This window comes from Lytechinus variegatus, chromosome 18 (assembly GCF_018143015.1).
Source record: "Lytechinus variegatus isolate NC3 chromosome 18, Lvar_3.0, whole genome shotgun sequence".
In the NCBI taxonomy this organism is placed as follows: Eukaryota; Metazoa; Echinodermata; class Echinoidea; order Temnopleuroida; family Toxopneustidae; genus Lytechinus; species Lytechinus variegatus.
This window is the reverse complement of record NC_054757.1, coordinates 20,553,818-20,577,032: the sequence shown is the minus strand read 5'-3', so window position 1 is coordinate 20,577,032 and position 23,215 is coordinate 20,553,818. Positions and strand designations below refer to the sequence as shown.

At 39.4% G+C, this 23,215-nt stretch overlaps 3 protein-coding genes across 3 annotated transcripts; all 3 read right to left on the bottom strand.

The window, feature by feature from the left end:
• Positions 1–1,035: 1,035 nt before the first annotated feature.
• On the bottom strand, positions 1,036–9,531 carry LOC121432173 (sphingomyelin synthase-related protein 1-like). Its single transcript, XM_041630029.1, has 5 exons — positions 9,218–9,531; positions 5,738–6,349; positions 4,962–5,073; positions 2,804–2,954; positions 1,036–1,565 (listed from the first exon to the last, which is right to left on the bottom strand). The coding sequence occupies exons 2-5, from the start codon at positions 6,331–6,333 to the stop codon at positions 1,207–1,209; spliced, it is 1,218 nt and encodes a 405-aa protein (XP_041485963.1). The 5' UTR covers positions 6,334–6,349; positions 9,218–9,531; the 3' UTR covers positions 1,036–1,206.
• A 2,493-nt stretch (positions 9,532–12,024) lies between these two features.
• Positions 12,025–14,529, bottom strand: LOC121432228. Its single transcript, XM_041630081.1, has 3 exons — positions 14,425–14,529; positions 13,307–13,488; positions 12,025–12,783 (listed from the first exon to the last, which is right to left on the bottom strand). The coding sequence occupies exons 1-3, from the start codon at positions 14,527–14,529 to the stop codon at positions 12,120–12,122; spliced, it is 951 nt and encodes a 316-aa protein (XP_041486015.1). The 3' UTR covers positions 12,025–12,119.
• A 1,278-nt stretch (positions 14,530–15,807) lies between these two features.
• LOC121431923 lies at positions 15,808–21,377 on the bottom strand. Its single transcript, XM_041629701.1, has 4 exons — positions 21,226–21,377; positions 19,545–19,655; positions 18,482–18,666; positions 15,808–17,211 (listed from the first exon to the last, which is right to left on the bottom strand). The coding sequence occupies exons 2-4, from the start codon at positions 19,644–19,646 to the stop codon at positions 16,554–16,556; spliced, it is 945 nt and encodes a 314-aa protein (XP_041485635.1). The 5' UTR covers positions 19,647–19,655; positions 21,226–21,377; the 3' UTR covers positions 15,808–16,553.
• Positions 21,378–23,215: the final 1,838 nt, after the last annotated feature.

The window sequence follows — 23,215 nt, the reverse complement described above, 5'->3', positions numbered from 1 at the left end:
CAAAAACCAAAGTCTGATCCCGCGCCTTTACCGTGCAATGCAAGTGTGGTGTGGAGTGCGTTGGCATAAAAGAACAGCGTTCAATCACATTCAGACTTCTCTACTTCGGTGTATTCAGAAGATCATCAGTTCCAGGTTTTCTCTGATCGGAAAATTTGCACTGCTCTACCCTGATCTGAAAATACAGGAACCCGTTTCATAAAGCTGTTCGTAAGTTATGATGACTTTACGAACGATGGTGACCCTTTCTTGTGCTATATGATATCCCTGTGTAATTGATTTATGACCTAAGAACATGTTCCAGTCGTGCGTAAAGTCGTTTGTAACTTTACGACAGCTTTATGAAACAGCCCCCGGGTATTTCTGCCACTGTCAATGCAAATTACTTGTAATATACCAAAGAAAAAACCCGCTATTAATAGTAGGTACTTGCTGAGATTACAAGAAATTTGCAGGGATTTTGTGAAGGACATGGGTAATTTGGCAGTTTGAAAGCAAATTACGAGAACTTTCTCAACTGTGGAAGCTGGGCCCTACCCTACGTTAATCAGACCACACTGCGCATGCTTGTCATAACTTTGAGAACTTACCCGAAAGGGTCTGCTTTGGGTAGGTGTGAATGCACAAATTATCACTGGGTATATTGAGGCCTGAACAGAGAACGTTCTCGTAATTTAAAAGGACTGACAATCTGCAGATCAAGGCAGTCTGAATACACCTTTTGTAAAACACCCTCCAGGGCCCCGTCTTACAAAAAGTTACAATTGATCCGATCAACCTCAACTATATAGAAATCCATCAATGTCATATTTTTTTCTACAGAAAATTTGCACAATGTCCTCTGTAAATAAAGAGAGGCATACTGAATTTTCAAGAAAAAGATGGATGTATGAATACCCATATTTTTATTCATTATTTTGAAAAAATATTTTTACAAACATGCATTTTAGATGCTGACATTGCTGGCTTTCCATAGTTGTGGTTGCATTGGATCAATCGCAACTCTTGGTAAGACAGGGCCCTGGTGAACATGTTCCCTGTAGGAGTCCTATTGCTCACCCAAATGACAACTCCCTCAGCACAACTTGCCAGTCACTATAAAGGTGTCCTAGAATTGCCTGATGTCAAATATCACAAGAACAAACATAACTCTTGGAAAGTACATGACCACATACCACAACATATTTCCACAACCAAAGTCTTAGACTATCTTGCCTTCCCTTTAATAGGTCTTTTGACCGGTCTGTTGACCGGACATTCCCTGATACGCTCCATGATCTTCGTTAAAGAAGGGAGGGGGAACTCGTACTCGTTCGGAACAATACCGTCGACGTTCGCCTCAAAGAACGAGAACATTGGAAACCAGACCCTGACCCGCTCATCGCCCTGTCGGAGGGCCCGGTTGTTGGCGAGGGTATGGTAGTAGAGGAAGAGGCGCGAGGTGATGTAGAAGGCGATGAAGACGTCGATGGTGTAGTGCTCATGGCCGGCGAGGATGAAGAAGATTCCGAACAGGTTGATCACCCACGTTGCGGTGTGAAGGATGTGGAACTTGCGTGGGGAATCTAAAAAAGCCAAAATAATTACAAATAAAGATAATGATATAATAGGGAAGAAATTGTGTTCTATCAAACTTCCAATTTTCCAACAATCAAGGTATACACAGCTGTCTTGTTTTATTAAAGTTGTTTTGCTTTCCCTCAATCTTTGTATGTGTATTGTTATAAGTGAAATGATATTACGTCAAATTGTGAGGCATGAAGTCACCCACTCATACATATATTTACAGGGGTTCCATCTTATTGCATGTTCTGTCAACTGCTTCATTTTTTTGGAGAGGACACCTTAGGACAGACAAAAGATGCGACAACATTGGAACGTAAACTATCTGAAGACTATGTGGACGTCGACAAAGTAAACGTTCCTAAATTTGTTGCATTTGTACAAGTATTTTCATAGTCAGAACATTATTGTACTTCAGGCGTGAAAATGCTGAATTCAGAGATGAAAATAATTCTGGAAGGAGCCGACACCCCATTTTTGGTTAGTAGTCGCATATAATCAATTGATCTGCAGCATTTGGAGTAACCGCTTTTTAAGCAATCGCGATGGAGCAATCAATTCTGATCGGTAAAACAATGCCTTACAATTGCCATTTGGTCTGCAATACACTGTCTAATACCAATTTAGTCTTGGTGCCATGTTTCCTCTTGGTGTACTTATTTTTTTTTTGTCAATGAACATCACTTGTTTATACCAGCGGAATCTCCCTGCACGAGGTCCTATAAGGTTATATAGTTCATGCTTTATAGAGTAGATATTATTTATCATCTATTATACCAGCCACAACTCTACACAGGTAGAGCTACCAAGTCTCAAGCATTATGCGTGAGACTCACGCATCCAGGGTCCGTCTCACGATCTCACACATGGCACCCATTTTTCTCACGCATCGGGACCCGACAGAAAAAAAAGAGAAAAAGACTGCCTTCGCACGCCATCGCGTCTACCCCGGCACATGAGATGAATCGAGAGTGCAGTCAGGGCACAAATAGTACGAGATACGATGAATTGCGTGCGTGCATCGCATGGTTTTGTAGTATGGATCGATATCATGATGAAGCCCATATCTCGCGCACACGCATTTTCGAAACGCACAAGTGTAAGTACTGGGCCGCGCGCGCGCAGAGACGCCGAGTCATGAAAATCTCATGCATAACGGTTTTTTTTAACTTGGCATCCCTGCATAGGTGTAGACCAAATGGCAATTTATCACTGTGGAAGGTTCAAGAGCTTTACTTACATTCCGTAATGAAGAAGTTGGCAAGGGTTATACAAGTCGTGTGTCCGCTGAACATGTAGTCTCCGCATGTATGAACACCAGTCAAGGACATGCCTAGACCCAAACAGATCTCTACTGCTCTAGACAGTTTGTCCCACACAGTACCGTAGACCTAGAACAAGAAATTGAGGGAAAATGGTTTTTAATGTAGGCCTACATGCAATTAAGGTTGGCATATGGGCAATCAAGTGAGATATCCTCCGATAAGACCGATATCATCAAAATTCTGAATGTGGCCAAGGAATTTTCTTGAATCTGCAGAGTTTTTTGTAAAAACTTTAATTGTGATCTTTTAACTCTTCATGCATTGACCCGTAAACCCTCTGCATGTTGCATTATTTTAGCAGTGAACCCTTCTCCGCAGTATAATTCTGTTATTTATATATATATATATATATATATATATATATATATATATATTACATATATATACATACATATATCTTTTATTTGAACATTTAGAAAGGAAATGATGTGAAGTAAACTTTTAGCGTTTGGTGGGTTTTCAAGATAAGTGCGAATTTATTACAATAAAAATGAAATAAGGCATTGCAAATTATCTTTTTGTGTGTGTTACTTTTTTTTCTTCTTCCATTTCCAACAAAAGTGTAGCTCTTTATTTTGGTTCTTGGGTCAGTGACATGATGAATCTTTTTTTTATTCAACTGGGCAGGTTATCACACAAATGATTCTAATATCATTGATAATCTGAAACAGATTCAAAGAAAAAAGGGACCTCTTCCTACACTGCCACGAGTCCTCACTCCTAACAATGAACCTGACCGTGGTATTGTTTGTGGGGAGTATTTTATTGATTCTTTTCTCTCCTTTTCCCAATGAACCTCCTGGGTCTGCTGGAGGTTGTATTGACTTTTGTTTACTTGTAAAGAAGGTTGATGATCTCCCACTAAGTCGTTTTGAAAGCAAATGTATCCAAAACAAAACTCCGAAAACTACCGGCACAAAGGGGCAGCAATAGGAAAATGGGTGCTTATGCAGAAATGCGAAAGTAATGCATCTAAAAGGGCATGCAATAATGTGAATGGCATAAAGAGTTAAATATAGATCTAGCACCCTCTCTGTAGTGATTTTACATGTAGTTCTCTTTTGGAGAAAAGACATGAGAACAATCCCTTTTCGGCAAGTGCAACTACCATTTTCAAAATGACTCATCATGACGTCTGAGCGTACTATATGTTATACAGACCTTTTAAAAGTAAAAAGTAGTCATCAAGCAGCTTAAAAGTCATTATAATTTTGATATACATGTACATGTAAGCAGGGTGCTACATAACTTTTAAGATGCACTTGCCCTGTTGGGGGCAAGTAAATTTTTAAATAGTTGGAATATTCTTGCCTAAAAATCTATTTCACTTGCCCGAAAAAATCCTTGAAAAAGAAGTTTTACTTCCTCAAAAGAAAATATCATGGTTTTAGAAACCATTGACCTTTTTTTTCTCTCTTTTGACATGAACTGATGTACCTTGTTCTTTCATGACCAAATTTCAACCCTAATTTTGGTAATTCTACATCGTAGGTTTTTTTCTACTGTGAGAATTTTGTTAGCCCAATTTGGGGAAGTAGTTTTGGTCTTTAATTCAAAACACTAGCCCAACTACAACTTTTACTTTCCCCGGGCAATCGGGCAAGTGCTTTAGTTGCACCCTGATGTAAGTCTGAATTTCATATGTGCCATACATGTATGGACTATGGTATTATACGTTTCTTAGATGCACAATGCTCATAAATGCCAAGTTTGCCAACCCTACATGATGATTTTCAGGTATGTTTATCCAGGGTGCTACATTTTGTGAAGCACTAGCGTGCAGAGTCAGGCAAGTAAATTTTTACAAATGCATAATGCATTACTGTGAGTGTACATGTATTACATGTTGTTCATACCTATTCTACCTCAAAAGTATACTGGCATAATTTGGCAAGAAAATCATAAGAATTATGACTTTTTTAATAGTTGGCAGCTCTGATAATATCACAATTTAATAATGTATCAGAACTTTAATTGCACATCTAAATCCATGACGATACAATAACATTTCATCTTCATTTCGAAGAGTTACAGAAACTTGTAATATTCATAACATAACTAATAACAACTCACTTTGGCTGAGCACTGCAGATGTATACCAGGCACTGAGAGTGATGTCACAAACATTGTCACACACCTAAGTAGAAATACTGTCCCTGCAATGGCAAAGAGACGCCTCATAGCCCACAATGCTCCTGCAAAGAATAAAACAAGAAAATGAAAATTGAGCAAACAAGGGGTAATGTCTTGTTACTCTACTCTAGAGAGGCTGCACTGCCCATTACTTTTTGTTCTACATGTATGCAGTCTCCTTTTGGCAGGCCGGGGCGAGGAGGGGGGGCATATAATGCCATAAAAGGACATGTCCCTTTGACAACATATTTGATGACTTGGGTTAAGAAACAATGAAACATGTATGTGGTTGTTTAAGCTGATACAGCGCATATCATTCAGCAGTGAATACTTGTGCCAAACAACTTCTGCATTGAATAGACATTCCAGATTTAAAATAATAAAAAGATCATGATGTACATGTATAAAATAGACTATGTGATACATCGTGGAGGAACTAAAAAGGGTACATTATCAGTTCCTTCCCTTCAGATTAAGAACATTTCAGATATGAATGAAGGATGACACAACATTTTCTCTGGCGATAATTTCTCTGGACTTTATTTCCTCAAAGATACATCAGGGTTAGGGTTTCAAAAGGGTTTATTGTTTGGATTAAGGTTAAGTTTAGGATAGGGCATATTATCCAGGGTTGGTCATTTTATGAACGTGTGGAATATACAGTAAGTCAGTAGCCTACTTGGAGCAAATGTCATAGAATGGAATGTTGAAAGGTGAAATACCTGTGCTTGTGAAGGAAGAGGACTAGAAAACACAGTACAGCAAGAATGATACCACAGAGTTCACAGGCTTGAAACGCCCAAGGTATCAACGGAATACTATCCAGGACGATGTCTGGCAAAGGAGGGTACTTCTCCATATCAGGCACTCGGTCATGCACGACAGTCAGGACAAAGGCTGTGAGTAGGAACACCAAGGTGACGTAGATGATGCTTAAGACGGTCTTGAAGACTTCCGGTTCCAATCTCGTTGCTAGGTGTTTTAGGTGTTTCTTTGGCTGATCCACCTCATCCGCTCCGACGTGATTCTGATTGGTTACCCGTGCAGTGCTTGTTGTCGGGGCAAAACCATTTGATATCCGCCCTTGATTGCCAATGTGACGTTTTAAAAGATCAATCTGATGGATTAGGCGTTTGATATCTCCAAGAACATTCAGAGAGACAGGAGGACTGCGCAGGTCGGCTTCGGTCAGAAGTAGTAATGCCTGACCATCGATCATGTGGTCGGTGCACAGTTGACGCGAGTACTGACCGAAGCCGTTGGTGGATAACCACTTGGCCACATCTTTGCAGGTCCAGGATTCAACATCCATGTTTCCGACATTCAACCTACATGTACAATGAATTACAAAAAAAATGGCATTTCATATAAAAGCTGTTCATATGTTAAAGAACCACAACCATATGCACTTAAGTGCTGAACTTGATGAAATGGCTACTTGGTCAACTCCTTGTGGCCTCAACCCACATTACATGTATTTATTGTCGAGATCTATAGTCGAGATTGGGTGATTTCAAGTTTAGTGTTGACCTTTTGGTGTCGGTGTAAGGTCAATTTTTACACGATCACCAAAAATAACATGCAGATGGTCCCAAAAAGTCACTCACTAGTTGTTGAGATGTCAATCATGTGATCTGGATAAGTTTTACAAAATCTGAATTAGTTTTGGAGCTAGGGCAAGCAATCCAAATTTCAACACTAACACCAACACCAAGGCCAACACTGGACTTAAAATCACCCACTGGGTGGTCCTTTTCAGGACCAACACTTGCCCAAGAAAGATACATAGAATTTTGAGATCGCGATACCGCCATAACCCCTTGACCTACCGTACTTCACATTTTCGTCAATGATTTTATAGTTTAGGATCTTGCCGTCAATGTGGTAAAACTATTTATTGAATTAGTTTTGTATAAATTGTTAATATTTTTGTGAAAAAACAAATTTAAGCCTGATGAATATTTTTTTAATGTCCGCGAAGTTTGGACACCCCATCATACAGAGCTGAGATTGGAGCTTTGACTTTTCTACCGCTAGTACCAGCATGCCTCATAACCTTGTTCATTGAATGAGTGCCATCATGGCTGCATACAACATCATGTGGAAACCTAGACAGCTGGCAACCGTCTGTTTCGAGGAGTTTTAATATTAATTAAAAAAAAATTCTCCTCATACAAATGACTTGCTATTGTGCAGCCACCATTAGGGGACTCACAATGCAAAATCCCCCCTCGGGGCTCTTCAATTTTTGTCTTTAATGAATCAAACTTTTGAAAATTAACGTGACTGAAATGCAAATTAATATTCCCTCTCGGCATTAATTGCCAAAAAACAGGGAAAAAGTCAAGTTAAAAGGAACAAAAACAGTGACTTACCTCGGCTGTCACGCAACTTCACTTCCATGTTTTATCCGAACTTAGTACATAAACATATGGCCATTGAGTCCCCTGTACAGATCTTCTTCTTCCTGTTACTGCAGGCAAACTCCTCAATCGGGATATGTAATTGCTGTAAGCGTGTGTGGCTAGTGGTGAATTTGAATTAATGATGTGCCCCCCGGATGAAAGTAGACATTTGAATTTTGTTTTAATAGCCTTGTCTTAAAACCATCGACCGATTTAGCTTCACGTATGTCTACTGGTAGCAGATTCCATTCTGCCATGGTCCTTGGAAGGAAAGAGAATGATGGTGGGCCCCAAGTCTGCGCACCTAACGATTGGAGTTAAGATTTAAAGTGAATTTCTTTTTATTTCACAAAATCTTTCAGTTGATAATGTTCCTTACATCAAATGAGTTAGTGTGCCAAATATCTCATAAAAATTTTAAAGAAATAAATGATTTTCTTGGAAAAAACCTCGGCTGTCATTTTCAGATTGAAAAAAAATGGTACCCCATGTCTGCGAACTCATTCACTTTGCACACGATTCAGAGATTTTGATGACAAAGGCTGTATTTTGAGGCTGTCACATGAAATGCCCTCCATTCATTATTTTTCCACCATTTTGAGTCGGATTTATTTATGAACACCTGTATATGTATTGCACGTGTAATGTTCGTGCTCATTGTGTACCGGTATCTTCTTTTACTAGAATCGCACAGATATGCGGGTGCACAGACTTGGGAGACCGCGCAGACATGGGGGAACTGACCATACTTGAACTGAAGCAGTCTTTTTTTGTTGTTGGTCGGGAAAAAGGGATTGACGATGATTTCCTTGTCCTGACAGAATTTTGAGAGGGAGCTGTTAAGTATCGACCTACGTTGACCGAAGCACTGTGATTTATAGATTTATATAAAAGTGTAAGTCTTGAGATAGCCCTTGTATCTTCGAGAGATTTCCATTCAAGTAACTTCAGCATCTGGGAAACACTAGTGGTTCTCCTGTGATCTCTACAGACAAATCTAACAGCTCTTCGTTGAATAGACCAAAAGCTTCGGTCTCTGACGGTTGTTCAGCTGAACTCCGTTGGCTTCACTCACCAAATACAGAGAGCGAAGTTCTAGCGCGATCTGTACAGGGGACTCGATGGCCATATGTTTATGTACTTAAGATCGGATAAAACGGGGAAGTGAATTTGCGCGACAGCCGAGGTAAGTCACTGTTTTTGTTCCTTGTAACTTGATTTTTCTCCGATTTTGGGCAATTAATGGCAAGAGGGAATATTAATTTGCATTTTGGTTGTGTTAACTTTCAAAATTTTTATTCATTAAAGACAAAAATTGAAGAGCCCCGACGGGGGGATTTTGCATTGCAAGTCCCCTAATGGTGGCTACACGATAGCGAGCCGTCTGTGTACGAGGAGAAATAAAAATAAAATGTTAAAAAACTCCTCGAAACAGACGGCTGCCAGCTGTCTATTCGTTCAACTGCTAAGTTCTAGTCTACTTATCTCGTATCTGGTCTTTCGTGTATACAGAAGCACAGTACCGGTACTCCAACTTTGGACGTACTAACACTTTACAGGCTGTTTCTTTACATTTCGGGGTAGTATTCGGGGGCAACTCAACCTCGTACTAAGTTAGTGTGAGTGAGAAATACCGTACCGTATGTATTTGTGAATTAACGCATCGGCAGCATCATGAGCATCCCGATCCCACTCCACCAATACCAACTGAACTCCGAGACAGTTCTCCACTCGAATTGTATTTGTAATACAAGATTAATATACAGGGAACATCTAATAAATGGCACTTACCACTGTCCATGCACACCTAGCCAAAACTGGTAAATACCGTAGTATTTTGAGAGGATATTGACGTTATTTGAGTATACTGCATGAGCTTCGTTGGCCGCGACAGATGCTACGTTACAGGAACGGAGAGCCGACCGGAGATTCGTGGCGGCGGACGCGACGGCGCAGCGATTCCCCCTCGCTCGCTCTCTTTTTGACGACTGTGTGTAATGCGTGGGAAATATCAGCTGGTTAATCAAAATATAAAGTGCGACGACATTGCGCAAGAAAGGTCAACAAACTTTGTTGCTGATGTTTCGCGAAGTTTTCGGCTGCTGAGTTTGGTTTTGCCTTTCGGTTTTGAAAAGGGTGTGGAAGTGTACGTGTGTGAGCCCCCCCCCTCTCTCTTTTTAAGGGGGGGGGAATTTATTCGAGAGCTAATGGAGGCACGTTCAAATTCTCATTCGAATCAAGTTTCGTTTTCATTTGTTTGCAGTGGCGTGCAGGGGCAGGGGTTCAACCTTGGGTTCATATTGCAACCCCCTTTAATGCTTTGATACCCAAAATCACCCCCCCCCCCCCCCCCCGAGAATCAGCCCCTTCTCTATTTTTTTTTGGAAGACCCTTTTTTTCCCTTGTCTAATGTTAATTTTACTTCAGGTACGAAACGACGTGAAATTTGTATGGTGAAGACCTTTTTTTATTTTTTTTTCATTCAGCTTCAACCCCCTCCTTTAAAAAAAAATCCTGCGTACGCTACTGTTTATTCAGAAAAAAATATTTGATAAATATGAGATCGATCTACGGCTTAACGTGGTAATGTATCCAAAAAGAAGAAGAAGAAAATATGCTTTCATATTTACCACGCGTTCCCAAGGTTGTTACTTTTTGAAAAGCTTTTCAAGATTGTTTTCAGTGATACAGAATTAACAGATATTTAGCAGTAGAGACTCTCAGAGCAAATTTGATTTGACAGTCAATTATTCAAGACATTAGGCCTGCCATTCTTATGTGCAACAATGGGAAGAGGAGACATCACTGACAAAACTCTTTATAAAATCATCCCCCCCCCCCACCAAGACATGGCCTCCCCTGCAGCTCCAATGCCTGCCATGCACCCTCTTTCTTTCTCACGCACTCCCTCTCTCTGCGCACTTGCCTAGAGATGGGATGAACCGGCTTTGGGGCCATGCCCCGCCCCCTTCATGTAAGTCCCACGACTTGTTTGATTTTTTTTTTACTGAAATCAGGGGCGCGGTTCCAGGATTTTTGAGAGGGGGGCACATTTTCCCCGAGGAAAATTTGACAAGCAAAAAAACAGTCTTCACTTTCAAAGGGGGGGGCACACTTTTTGTTTTAACAGCATTTTTACATTACAAATTTTAATTGTGCCTCTCAAAGGGGGGGGGGCACGGTCCAGCTGTGTCCCCCTCCCCCCTGGATCCGCGCCGGTGGCTTTCTACCATTTCTTAAACAGTCACCAACTATCCCATCCCCCCTCCCGTCTCTCATTCTCTCCATCTTTCTTCCCATCGTCATTTTCAACCACTGCCTTTATTCTCTTCCCCTCATTAACAACCAGGTATAATAACCCCTCCAACTCCACCCCCCCCCCCTCTTTCTCTCCCCCTCTCCGTCTGTCTAATGTAGACCCACATCTGCAGTGTGTGTACCACAGCTGATTCAATTAGGAGTCTGCATAGCAGACGAGGATGAGGCTGGCTCGCTTCGCTCGCCCTTTCAGGCTGGTTTGCTTAAACCAGCAAGCTGAGATCCCACCTCACGAGCCATTCAGAGTCTGCATACCAGGCTAGTCTGTCTTGTCTTTTTCCCCTTCCTCTCTAGGCCTACACTGAAAAACTCTGATGTTGATCTAACACCAGCCCGGAATCTATATGTCCACACCAGAGAAGTGTTAAACAACACCATGCAGTTTCATTTTGGTCTAACACCAGATAGGTGTTTATACAACACCATCAAAACAGCATCGGTTTGATTCCAAACTGGTGTTGTTTCACTACTTCTCTTCAGATTCCGGGCTGGTGTTAAATCAACACTGGAGTTTTTTCAGTGTATATATTCCGTTCTATTATGAGGTATTATTAAATCCTGTTTTATAATTAAGTTATTAAAATTATTTGTCTACCCGAAGTACAAAAATCGTTTCTACTTTGAATTTGAATTGAATTTATTTAATTTGTTTCATTTCTGTATCCCTTTTTTCAAACATACAAATAAAAAACATAAATACAAAATCAATACAAATCAATGATCATGAAAATCGCTTATACTTGCAAATTGGTAATGACAAACAAACAAACTACTTTACAAGTAGGATGGGGGGAGGGGTCCAATTTCCGGACAAATAAGAAGATAAACACATTAAAATCTCAGTGATCTGGGTTAACATACATGCATCAAATAAGCAGAAATAATTGTGACAGTTTATTTGTTAATGTGTTATCATCTCACAAACTTCTCTTCAAATGTACACATTCTTCCGAGTTGTGCTCTTCCAGATAGTCAAGGGTTATATTTTTCTTAATTCGTTCATTTTGAAATCAGAACATGCAGATAGACAAAATAGTCAATATGATATTTGCATCGCGATTCAAAATTCGATAGTAAAATTTTACTTTTGCCTTGTGTGTGCACGTCACTATAATTTTTTATATGAAAAACGAAGTAACCCCTTGTATATTGTATTATGTTAATCCAATTGTCTGAAAGTGAAAACAAAAAATATAGGATTATGTAATGCACTAAATTCCAAGTTCTTAGTATAAATTATTCCAAATACTCATTAATGTATCTTGTCTCTTTGTTATTATTTTTGGGGGGAGGTGGCAGGGGGAAGTGGGGAAGGGGTTGGGACACTGACAATGCGACGGCGGTATAGATGTTCACCCCACTACCATGACTACATCTAAACAGTAATCCTATTTTTTGCCATTTCTTTATAATATCCCATAGTTTCATCTACGGCTTTGATGACATCTGGTGTCATCTGAGAGCGAGGAATCGTCGGTTTAGACGGTCTAAATTCACTAGACGTAAGAGAACCCTTGTGAATCATAGCTATCCATTCCTGCTCGAGGTCAATCTTGAACATCCACCGCCATTGTAAGGCGCCCTCTGGCGACGGATCCCAACGTAGGTATCTGTCATCCCATGGCATACCAACAGCTTTGAAATACTTTGGAAGCAGTTCACCTGGATTAGCCAACATCTCATCGACGTCCATGACCACGGGTTCGTCATCGTAATTCTCCCTGACATAGCGCCAGAGATCATATTGGCATTTGTATGAGAAGCCTGGTGCTACGTAGGCTGCATCTTCGATGAAGTTAAAGGTGTCTTCTTGGAGATCTTTCTGCCTCGGACGTGGGAACTTCTGCTCGATCTTGTAGAGGAGGCTTCGCCATGAAGGAAACACTCGCTCAGGGTTTCGAATGAGGAAAGTATGCCGGAACCCGGCCTGTTTTCCCGGAAGATCACAGTAATGACCAGTTGCACCATGAGCGATGTCCTTTACGAAAACGTTTTTGTCGGCGGGAGTGGAGTTCAGGGCCTCTTGAATTGTACTGTGCCTACAGAATAGAAGAATAAATATTAGGGATGCACAAGCTGTAGGAATGAAGGGTAACTGCCCCATTTCCCGATCAGAATAACATATTTCCCATCCTTATTTCTTCCACCCCTTTTTTGAGGGGGGGGGGGGGTGCAAAGATCTGATAATTTCTTCGCCAACAAGAATATTCGTCATGCTTTAAAACACAAAAAGTCAAACAAAATGCAAGTTACCCCTCCCCATTGAGAAAATCCTAGGTACAACTGCTAAATAAACTACGATACAAAATTATCAAGAAAGAACCGTCAAGGTCAAGTAAAAATTATTAATTTTTATCTGAAACTATAGTCTCAATCGTCGGGATGGAAACAAAACGAAAAAAACTTCAAAGAATATGCAATTATCCCCCTTTTTTAGAAAAGAATAAAATGGAAAAAATAAAGAATTATTTTCGGAAAAATATCGATGGACTGTGACTATTAAAACGTCTACCCAAAGATCAGATTCAAAAATAATCACGATTCTTTATCACCAACACTTACAATAGAAATGTTGTATCCAATTGTTTTTTGTCATAGGTTTTGCGAAGTTGATCGTCCTCGTCTCGTGCCTGAATAGTTCTCTGAAATGATTCAATGTCAGCCTTAGTTTTTGGAAAGTCAAGACCAGCTGCCTGAACTCCATGTGCAGACATGAAGATAGAACAGTAAGGCTCAAACCAGATCTAGATGTAGGATTAGAATATTGTAGATCAATGATAAAAATTACAACAACAACAATAATGATAATAATAATAATAACAAAATAATAAAAATCCAATCCATATTTGTTGTTCGAAATAGACATGAAATGAAATACTCCGAAAAAATTTGCTTTGCCAAATTGATCGTGGGCCCGGCAGCCGCTGTGCTGCGCCAGATCGACGAGGCTATGTCCCTTTAATCGTTGAACGCCAAACAAGGTAGCAGCAACTGATAATAATAATAACAACAACAACAACAATAATAATACAAATAATAATGATAATGATAATAATCATAAATCATACTGTTTATGAGATTCCGGCTTATACATGTACATTAGCACACTCAGGCTATAGGTTTTAGCTCAAGCTGCTTTTCTGTTCTCTCTGTGCTCTTTTCCCCAAGTCTCTTCCACATACGTGTGCGCGCGCACTTTTAAAAAAAAAAAAAAAACATGTTTTCTATCAAGGATTTCATCTAAATCAAACAACAAAATCTTAAGGCCTACAAAAAATATTCACCAACAACTGAAGAAATAATAATGGAATGAAATGCCTAAAAATACTAGTATAATAATAAATAAATAACTAAATCCCAAACCCTTTAAGTAGACCTCACAATATTCATTTATGATTTGTCGAAAAACACACACACATATCCCCTCTCTCTCTCACACACACACACAAACACCCACACACACACTAACGCATAATTCATCCATCACACGAACCACCTCACACACCCACACACTCACCCCACACACACACCTACTCACGTCTAACCCTCTGATGCCGCTCTTTATTTCCCACATCTGTCTCTAATGTTATTGATATCACGATAAATTTTGCCTTCACAACCACCATGTCACTGCACTATTAGTTTGAAATATATCTCAGATGCTAGTTTTAAAAAATTACCTCGGTATTTTCAATAAAACTAAAACACTTGGTGATGGCAGTTGAGATGGATCTGGGTACACACCACATCATGACCCGGAAGGGCTTCCCATCAGATTCTGACATCCTGTTTGAAATAAAAAGTAAAAAAAAATGCTATACAACCCCCCCCAAAAAAATACAGATTTGAGCTTCTGTTTAAACGTTCATAATCATTGCAAACAACTGCTTTTCAACATAATGAAGAGGAAGGTATTAACTATCAAGATTTGATTTAAATTTTCAGTCACTTTTCAATGATTGTGCAAGCTACCAGTATTTGAAAAACTTCCAAAATTTATATTATGTCTTAAACTATTATAATTCGAAATAATAAACGTGCAATTTAACTGCTATGCCAAAAAGGTGCATATGTAGATGCTGATCTACTGGAGGAAGGGCGCTTTGAGGATGAAGCTCCTCTCGACCCCCTCCCCGAAAAAAAATACTCAAGCTCACTTTTCTACGATTGAAATGATCAACATCACACATTTTCCAAGTCCCTTGAAGCCCCCCCCCCCCCCGCTCACAGAAACGATATTTAGTCTAGAAATGCATCTGGCGCATGATTCAAACACACTATATGAGGCACAACACCTTTACCATGCACCATTGAGCAATCAGCTCCATATTACCACCACGGAGGTATAAAAGATATATACAGGGGCATGCAATAAATGCATTAAGGATTAAGGCATGCGATACTTCCGAATTCTGTCTAATTCAGCGGTAACATAGTATATGCAATCATGTACAAGCCAAAGTACAACACCAAATTAGTATACGAGGAGTTGTATTACAACAAGGTGACAGTAAATTAAAGTTAATTCATCAAAACTGGATATGATATTTACAGGGCCTATGTAATCTATACCTGTAATATTACTGCTCAGATGTTCAAATGAAAATGATATCTCCAAGTGCTGAATGAGACAAGTTCAGACTCGATGAAACGAAAACGGTACAAATATCTTCCAAACAGAATAGAGTATTTTTTTCTATATTTTGCCATGGGACGCCCACCACTGTTTACATGACTCTCTGTTTTGCGAATGGACTTTGCCGACTGAGTCCAAAGTTGCCGTTTCATACTGCACGGGTGTTTAACTAGCGACCTGAATGATATCTACTTGAAACTATTGATATGTATCATTTGGAGGGCGATAGCAATTGTGAAGGATGTTCATTGAATTGTAAAATCAATTGTATTTTGACGCGAACCATATAATATTCTGAAAAAGGGAAAGCCATGAAGCTTAGAGAATCCGAGATAGGCCTAGCTGCAGACTATTCGCTGGCAGCTCAGAAGATCTAAACGAAATTCGGAAATAAATTACAGTTAAAAAACAACGTCAGGAAAAGTGAAATTTCTTTTCTTTTCGTTTATTTCATACATCAGAAACATACATTATGATCAAAATGATTAATTCAATGCAATAACAAAATAAGTATCATAATTATTACACTTGAAATAACTAAATAGCAATAACAATCGATAAATGAAGCAGAAAGGTGGCATCCTGGGGAGGGGGTACTCGAATTAAAATGATACCTATGTGCCTCATCAAAACGAAAACATTGGGCTCTGGAACTAAACTTTGGTCTTAAAATGAGGGTCTCCGGAACTGCTCTACGATCAAAAACCCAATAGGTGACACGATATTTGAACGCATGGGGTAAATGGAAATTCGGCAAAAAAATAATTTGTCGTTCCAGTGCCTGCTCATCCTCAGCGCAGCACGCTGAGGATGAGCAGGCACTGGAACGACAAATTATTTTGAGTCTTCGGAACGAGGAAAAATAGGAATTTCCATGGCTTCGTATAAATATTGGTGATGCTCTGGAACGTAAATTTAAGCTGAAAATTGGTGTCTCGACATACGTCTGTAGCCCCCCCTCCCCGTGGCATATTTCGACCTCTTAAACATCGACAAGGAACATGGTGAAGTCTGGAATATACACAAAAAGAAAATATTTGTATTAAAATATGGCGCTGAATTCACAAGAGGCGCCACTTTTAAATAGCACATTAAGTATTATACTGGATGGTCAAAGATGTATGTTCAATCTCCTGCAGGTTTAGTAGACCACGTTTTAGAGGGTCTGATAGTTTAATCCACAGTGATTCGACTTGCCGCCATTTCCTTGTAGAAGTCCGCAGTTTCGTCGATTGCCTTGATTGCATCAGGTGTCATGTCCGACCGTTGCAGTTTAGGTCGGGACGGTTGAAAAGAAGTCGACGCCAACGCTCTCTGATAGGTCACGCTCTCACCAAAACCCATTGGGTACAGAGTCCTCCATTCCCGGGCTACCGCTGGGCTCGCGTCCCAGGATAAGAGACTCTCATCCCAAGGCATTCCACAAGCTTCAAAATACTTCGGTAGGAGTTGCTTGGGGTTGGCCACCAGCTCATCAATATCAATCACTACTGGTTCCGGGTCAAAGTGTTCTTTGACGTGCCGCCAGAGGTCGTACTGGCACTTGTAGGTGTATCCAGGCATCATGAAACCAGGATCTGTGGTCATATCGAAGGTTGACTCGTCTATAGGCTTCTGACCCGGAAGTGGAAGTCTCTTCATCTGAGCCATAAGGAGGTTCCTCCAGGACGGGAAAACTCTTTCCGGGTCACGGATTAGGAAAGTGTGTTTGAAGCCCGATTCTTTGCTCGGGAGAAGGTCCAGGAAGTTGGTGACTCCGTACGCCATGTCTTTCACAAAGACTGATTGGTCATCAGGTAAGGAATCCAGCTGTTCCCGAACCCCATCTCGTCTGTAAAGAAAGAGAGGGAAAGACGGAGGAAGTGAGGGGGAAAAGATAGGGAGGAATGGAGGGGGAAGAAAGGTTGATGAAGTGTCAGTAAGGGCCTTGTTATGAGTGATAGTGTAAAAAGCAAAATTACTGAGGAGGCGAAAACCAAGTATTTTAAAGCGTGCATACTTAAGCTCTATACGACTGAAACTGAAATCCTATTGTATAATTTTTACCTGTGAAAATTAATATTTTGTGTCCACAACACATTCCTTTCGTTGTTTTTTTTTCTTTCATTTCTTTTGTTCACGTCCTTTTCCCCTTCAGTCCCTGTGCTGCTGCAGCGTAATATGCTGCGAATATTTTTTCCGCTTGGAAATCGTTTTTTAAAGTTGTTTAGGAACAGCCTCATGAAAGCCACCAAGATAATATGGTACTATTTTCAGATCTTCAAAACCATCAAAGACTTATTCAAGTCAATAAAATTGTCTTCTAAAATTATCTTCATTATTTTCAAACACAACTCAATTCGACAATCTGAAAGAGGGCAGGATACATATTCATGCAAGTGATGTAGTGTATCAACTGGAAAGACTTAAGCGTAATACCCTACACTTTAAAAAGTGGGTAGACAAATCTTAACCAGTTAGGTGTCCCGCGTGAATAACATCCCAAGGTGTTGAATTACACCCGATAGACTTTGGACATAATCACCAAAGAGTGTAAAAACAACAACCAAAGGTATTGTGATTGTACCCTATTTGCCATTGCGCGGGTGTCGAACTAAACCCTAAATCTATTAATACAGTGACGGATCGGGGGGGGGGGGGGTGGGGGCACCCGGCCCATGCCCCTCCCTTTGTGAGAGCCATAATCAAATTCTTTTTTTTTGTAACGTAAATATGCTGTTCTTACACAAGTGTGCCCCCTTTTTAAATACACAGCAAACAATAAATACTTGTAATGTGAATATGTCGTCCATATCCGAGTGAGGACCTTTTTTCCTTGTCAAAAATGTGCCCCCCCCCCCTCTCGGAAAATCCTGGGTCCGCCCTGATTTCACCAGAGTGACAGGTCAATACCAGAGTTTTGTTGTGTAAATAAACATCCCCAGTTACTACTCTATTCAACCAATCGATTCAATCACGACAATAATATTCAAATAGCTATTTTATTGCAATAATATAGGACAAGAACATGAAGCCCACATCATTTTTTTCCTTTAGTTCTTAAAGTTGATTGATCGAATCAAACGAAAAGCCTGAATATCACACTACACCAATAAACTTACAGTAATATTGATAGATCCATCACCTCTGGTTTCAGTCTGTTTTCCAGAGGAGTTCCTTTCGTAGCAGCGTTTAGCTGTGAGACGAAATCTGGACTAAGGTCGGCAGCTTTGGCTGGCAACGTAACACCCATAGACTTCATGGCGTAGTCTTGAATGAAGGCTAGGCAGTAAGGTTCAAACCATATCTAGAAGAAAATAAATCGCGATGAATACTGAAAATAGAATAGCCACGGCATCTGAGACGTGATTTAGATGGAAAATGTAAGAATTGTGTTCCATTCAAACTAAATAACGTATTGGAATTTTGCTTGGAAGTACAATCCCATCATATACTTAGGGAGACGATAAAATTCATCACTCGATCTCTCTCCCATTTCTTTCTTCTTTTTTCTCGATACCCCTTCTTTTACTATCTCTAGATTTCTCAATCTATAAACCTTCTTCTTTTGTTTTTGTAATTTATGCTTTATTGACCCTTTCTATTCCCAAAGTCGGTATACAATGTATCAAAACAAAACATTCACAATGTGCAGTATAAATGGGTCAAACAAAAATGTCTTCAACGTGTTGTCTTTCTCGTCATCTTTCATATCCCTTATTATCTCTTCCTTTCTTTGGTCTACCCAATTACATTTTTTTTCTCCCTCTCTCTTTTCTTTTCAAACAGGGAGCTAATCCGAAGAGCAGCTTGAGTTTATTTTGGTTAAATAGCGATTAAAATTAAAAATAACCCTTCGTGAAATGTGAATTGAATTAAATTTATCAATTTTAAAACAATACAATGATATGCATATCAGTAGAACGTCAATAATCGCATAATTATTTTGTGAAACAGAGCTATGTCCGTGACGTGCAATTTTACGAGATATTAATACAGTTCAGGATGGGTAAAAACAATCCTCTACCTTGAGTGCGTTCTGCACAAATTTTAAACAATTAAACTAAAGAATAGCCCTTAAATAAAATAATTAAGATGTTAACAATGTAGCATGTACCTCTATGGTATTGATAAAATAATGAGGGGTAGATAACAAAAATCACAGAATGATTATGAAATAAATACCTTTGTATTATCAATCCAGCTGAAACACTTTGTCAGTGCTGTTGATATAGACCGTGGAACGCACCACATTATCACTCGGAATGGCTTTCTCTCAGCAGACATAGCGACAGTCTGGTAATAAGACATGGAATGAAGAAAAAAGAAAATTATTTTGCTATTATTCACAGACAGTCAAATCAGCTGATGAATAACAACCTGTGAAGATGGTGATATTTTTTGTTAAAATTCACTATTCATATATTTAAAGGACAAGTCCATACCACCAAAAAGTTGATTTGAATAAAAAGAGAAAAATCCAACGAGCATAACACTAAAAAGTCATCAAAATCGGATGTAAAATAAGAAAGTTATAATATTTTGAAATTTCGCTTCATCTCACAAAACATTTATTATACACATCCTGGTCGGTATGCAAATGAGGTGACTGATGACATCCACTCACTATTTCTTTTATATCTTTTTTAATGAAATGTGAAATATTCTAATTTTCTCCTCACTGTCATGTGAAAGGAGTTTTAGTCCTTCCTATGTGGTATTACCATTGTGTTAACATCTTGTGGCTCAGTCAAGTTGGTCATTATTGTCAAATTTGTAAAAATTGAAATATTGTGTAATTCAAACAATAAAAAAACATAAGAAATAGTGAGGGACATCATCGACTATCTCATTTACATGTCATCGAATGGTGCATATAACTATTTTGTGAAAAACAACGAAACTTCAAAATGTCATAACTTTCTTATTTTACATCCGATTTGGATGAATAGTTATCAGCGTTATGCTTGATGATTTTTTCTATATTGATTCAAAGCAACATTATTCTGGGATGGACTTACCATTAAACCACAACTTCAGACCAAATTAAACGCGAGTTCAGAACCCGGGGGGGGGGGGGGCACTTCCATTCACGAGTGGATACCATGCGCGACCATGGGGTCTCGAAAAGCACCCTAAACACGTAATTTCCATATTCTGAAAATGCACCCCTTAACAAGTATTGGCGTGTGAAACCCTACCCTTAACAAGTATTGGAAACATAACGATACTCTTGGCAAATATTCCCTGAAATGAACCCCTAAACAAGTACAGGAATGTTTTATTGTAACGGGTCCTTTTGTTGTCGGCTTTACCTTATTCATGTTATTTGGTTTAGTACTACCCCACCTAGCTTCTACACCTCGCGCAAATAGGACTCTAAACACGTATAGTGTTGGGGCAAAAAGGACATCCTTTATAAAACATTTTAATTTTGTTTTATCATCCCCGCAAATTCGACCCTAAACACGTAATTTTCCTAGCGAAATAGATACCCTTTTTTCTTTATTTTTGTGTTTTTGACACCCTTTTCACGTTACGTACGTAACGTGCCCTATCGTGAAAATCCTTTTTACGTGTTTTTTTTGGTCGCGCATGGTATCCACTCGTCAATGTAAGTGCCCCCCCCCCCGGGGGGGGGTTCAGATTAATAACCAATGTATCATTGAAATAAAAAAAAAATCGAGTATAAAAACAACATTATACTGCCAAAGCGTATCACATGATGGGCCTATCATACTACCAGTAGTCTATTATAGTTAAAAATCAGTTCGATCCGTTCCTTGTGTCACCACTCAATATCGAAAACAAATTTCTCCGTGTGTATTATAACTCGACAATGTACAATATTCACTTATATACTCACTTGTGATACCTCGGGGCTTCGTCGGAACACCTACGATCTCGATAGTTCAAGCAGAAATGGTCATTTGAATCTAAATCTTGAACGGTTTCCCCGTTTCGCGATGACGCTTCTTCATCCACGATGACAAGACGAATTCTCCGCATCAGTGCACCCGCATTCATCCCAAGTACAATGGATGCGTGGAGGAAGAATGTTTGCCCAACTTCTTAAAAAATCTTAGCTTAAATGCTAATTCACACCAAAGAAACTGACGTCATATCGATCAAAACTGTTTCGTTAATTTCTAATGACACACCATCGGTTGGTTTGTAGTCGGTATCGTTGGTGTGACTACAGGCTTAGAATGGATGCTCTGCGCAGTGTGCTTATCAGTCTGTTATTCATAAGGAGATCATGGACTGGGAGTACTGCACTGTAAAAACTGTGGTGTTAAAACTGACACCAATTGGTGTTAATAGAGGACCACACCCTGATGTGTTAAAATTACACCCTAAAGATTGAACATAACACCAAAGAGTGTAAATGTCACAACCAAAGGTGTTGTAATAACACCTACAGGTGTAAAACTAACACCACCAATTTAACACCAGTGTAAAATAACTTGTGTGGTCCTCTATGTACACCGGTTAACACCACAGTTTTTGCTGTGTGGTGAGTGTTTCACAGAGCTGTTCGTAAAGTTACGAACGACTACACGCAAACTGGAACCTGTTCTTAGGTCATAACTCAATATAGGGATATTACATGACATAGCACAAGAAAGGATCACCAGTCGTGCGTAAAGTCACTTGTATCTACGAACAGCTTTATGAAACTCCCATCCGGGTACCGTTTAATGAAAGTCGTCAGCACTGACATGTTGTCTTTGTCCGACGGTCACCATAGTAACAGTCAGAGGCCAGTGCCTATCAGCCAATCAAAGCGTAGGATTTCACTAAAATAGTCAGCACTGACAATTTAGTCAGTGCTGATAACTTTCATGAAATACCCCCTGTCCTCATAACCTCACTGTTAAAAAAACCCCGTGATTTTACAGAAAATAAACAGAATATTTTTCAGAAAGCAAAAACAGAATCATTCTGTAAATTCATAAAACAGGAATTTTTCTGCAATTTAACTGAACAGGTCTGTTTAAAAAGGGGAAAAGGGTGTTTTATTCAAGGAAATTTGTAAGATTCCATACACCAAATACCAATTTCCTGCAAGACTACGCATTTCGGTAAGATTACAGATGATCTCGAGACTCTGCTGCAGGAACTTCTTTTATTTTAAGGATACATTTGAGTGCCGTTTGAGAACTACTGTGCAGGCATATTCGTTGACTAGACTCCATGGGCCCCGTCTTGCATAGATCGAGTTGCGATTGATCCCAATCAGTCACAACTATGCACGGCTAGGAACACCTACATCTAAAATGTATGTTAGCTCGAAGTACTTTCTCGGTATGATGTATTTATATATTAATCGTGTTCTTGGCAATTTGGCGTGTTCGTCTTTGTTTACACTTACGGACATTTTGCAAATTTCCTGTAGAAAAAATACGACACTGATGGATTTCCATAGAGTTATGATTGATTTGACCAATCGATTGTAACTCTTTGTAAGATAGGGCACATAACTTAATATTATTGGCAAGGATCCGATGTGTTTCGTATCCTCTATCATGATTTAATAATTGTGATTAGTGTGTTTAGTAAAAGCACCGAATTGTATAACATGCATAGTTTCTAACGAAAGTATTCACTAATGAATACGGCTATCTAAAGATAGTTGTAGTCTGACCTAGATCTAAAAAAAAATACGAAAACGATCTGAATTATGGCGTGAATAAAGATTTCCTGAATAATATGAATAATACACCTCGACCATCCTACTAGAATCTACGTTTGGTTCTCGGACAACCTTCCACGGGGACCACTTCCCTGTTGACATCATTATTGCCTTCAAATGGAGGGATCATGCATGTGCTCCTGGCAGACGATTTCTTTTC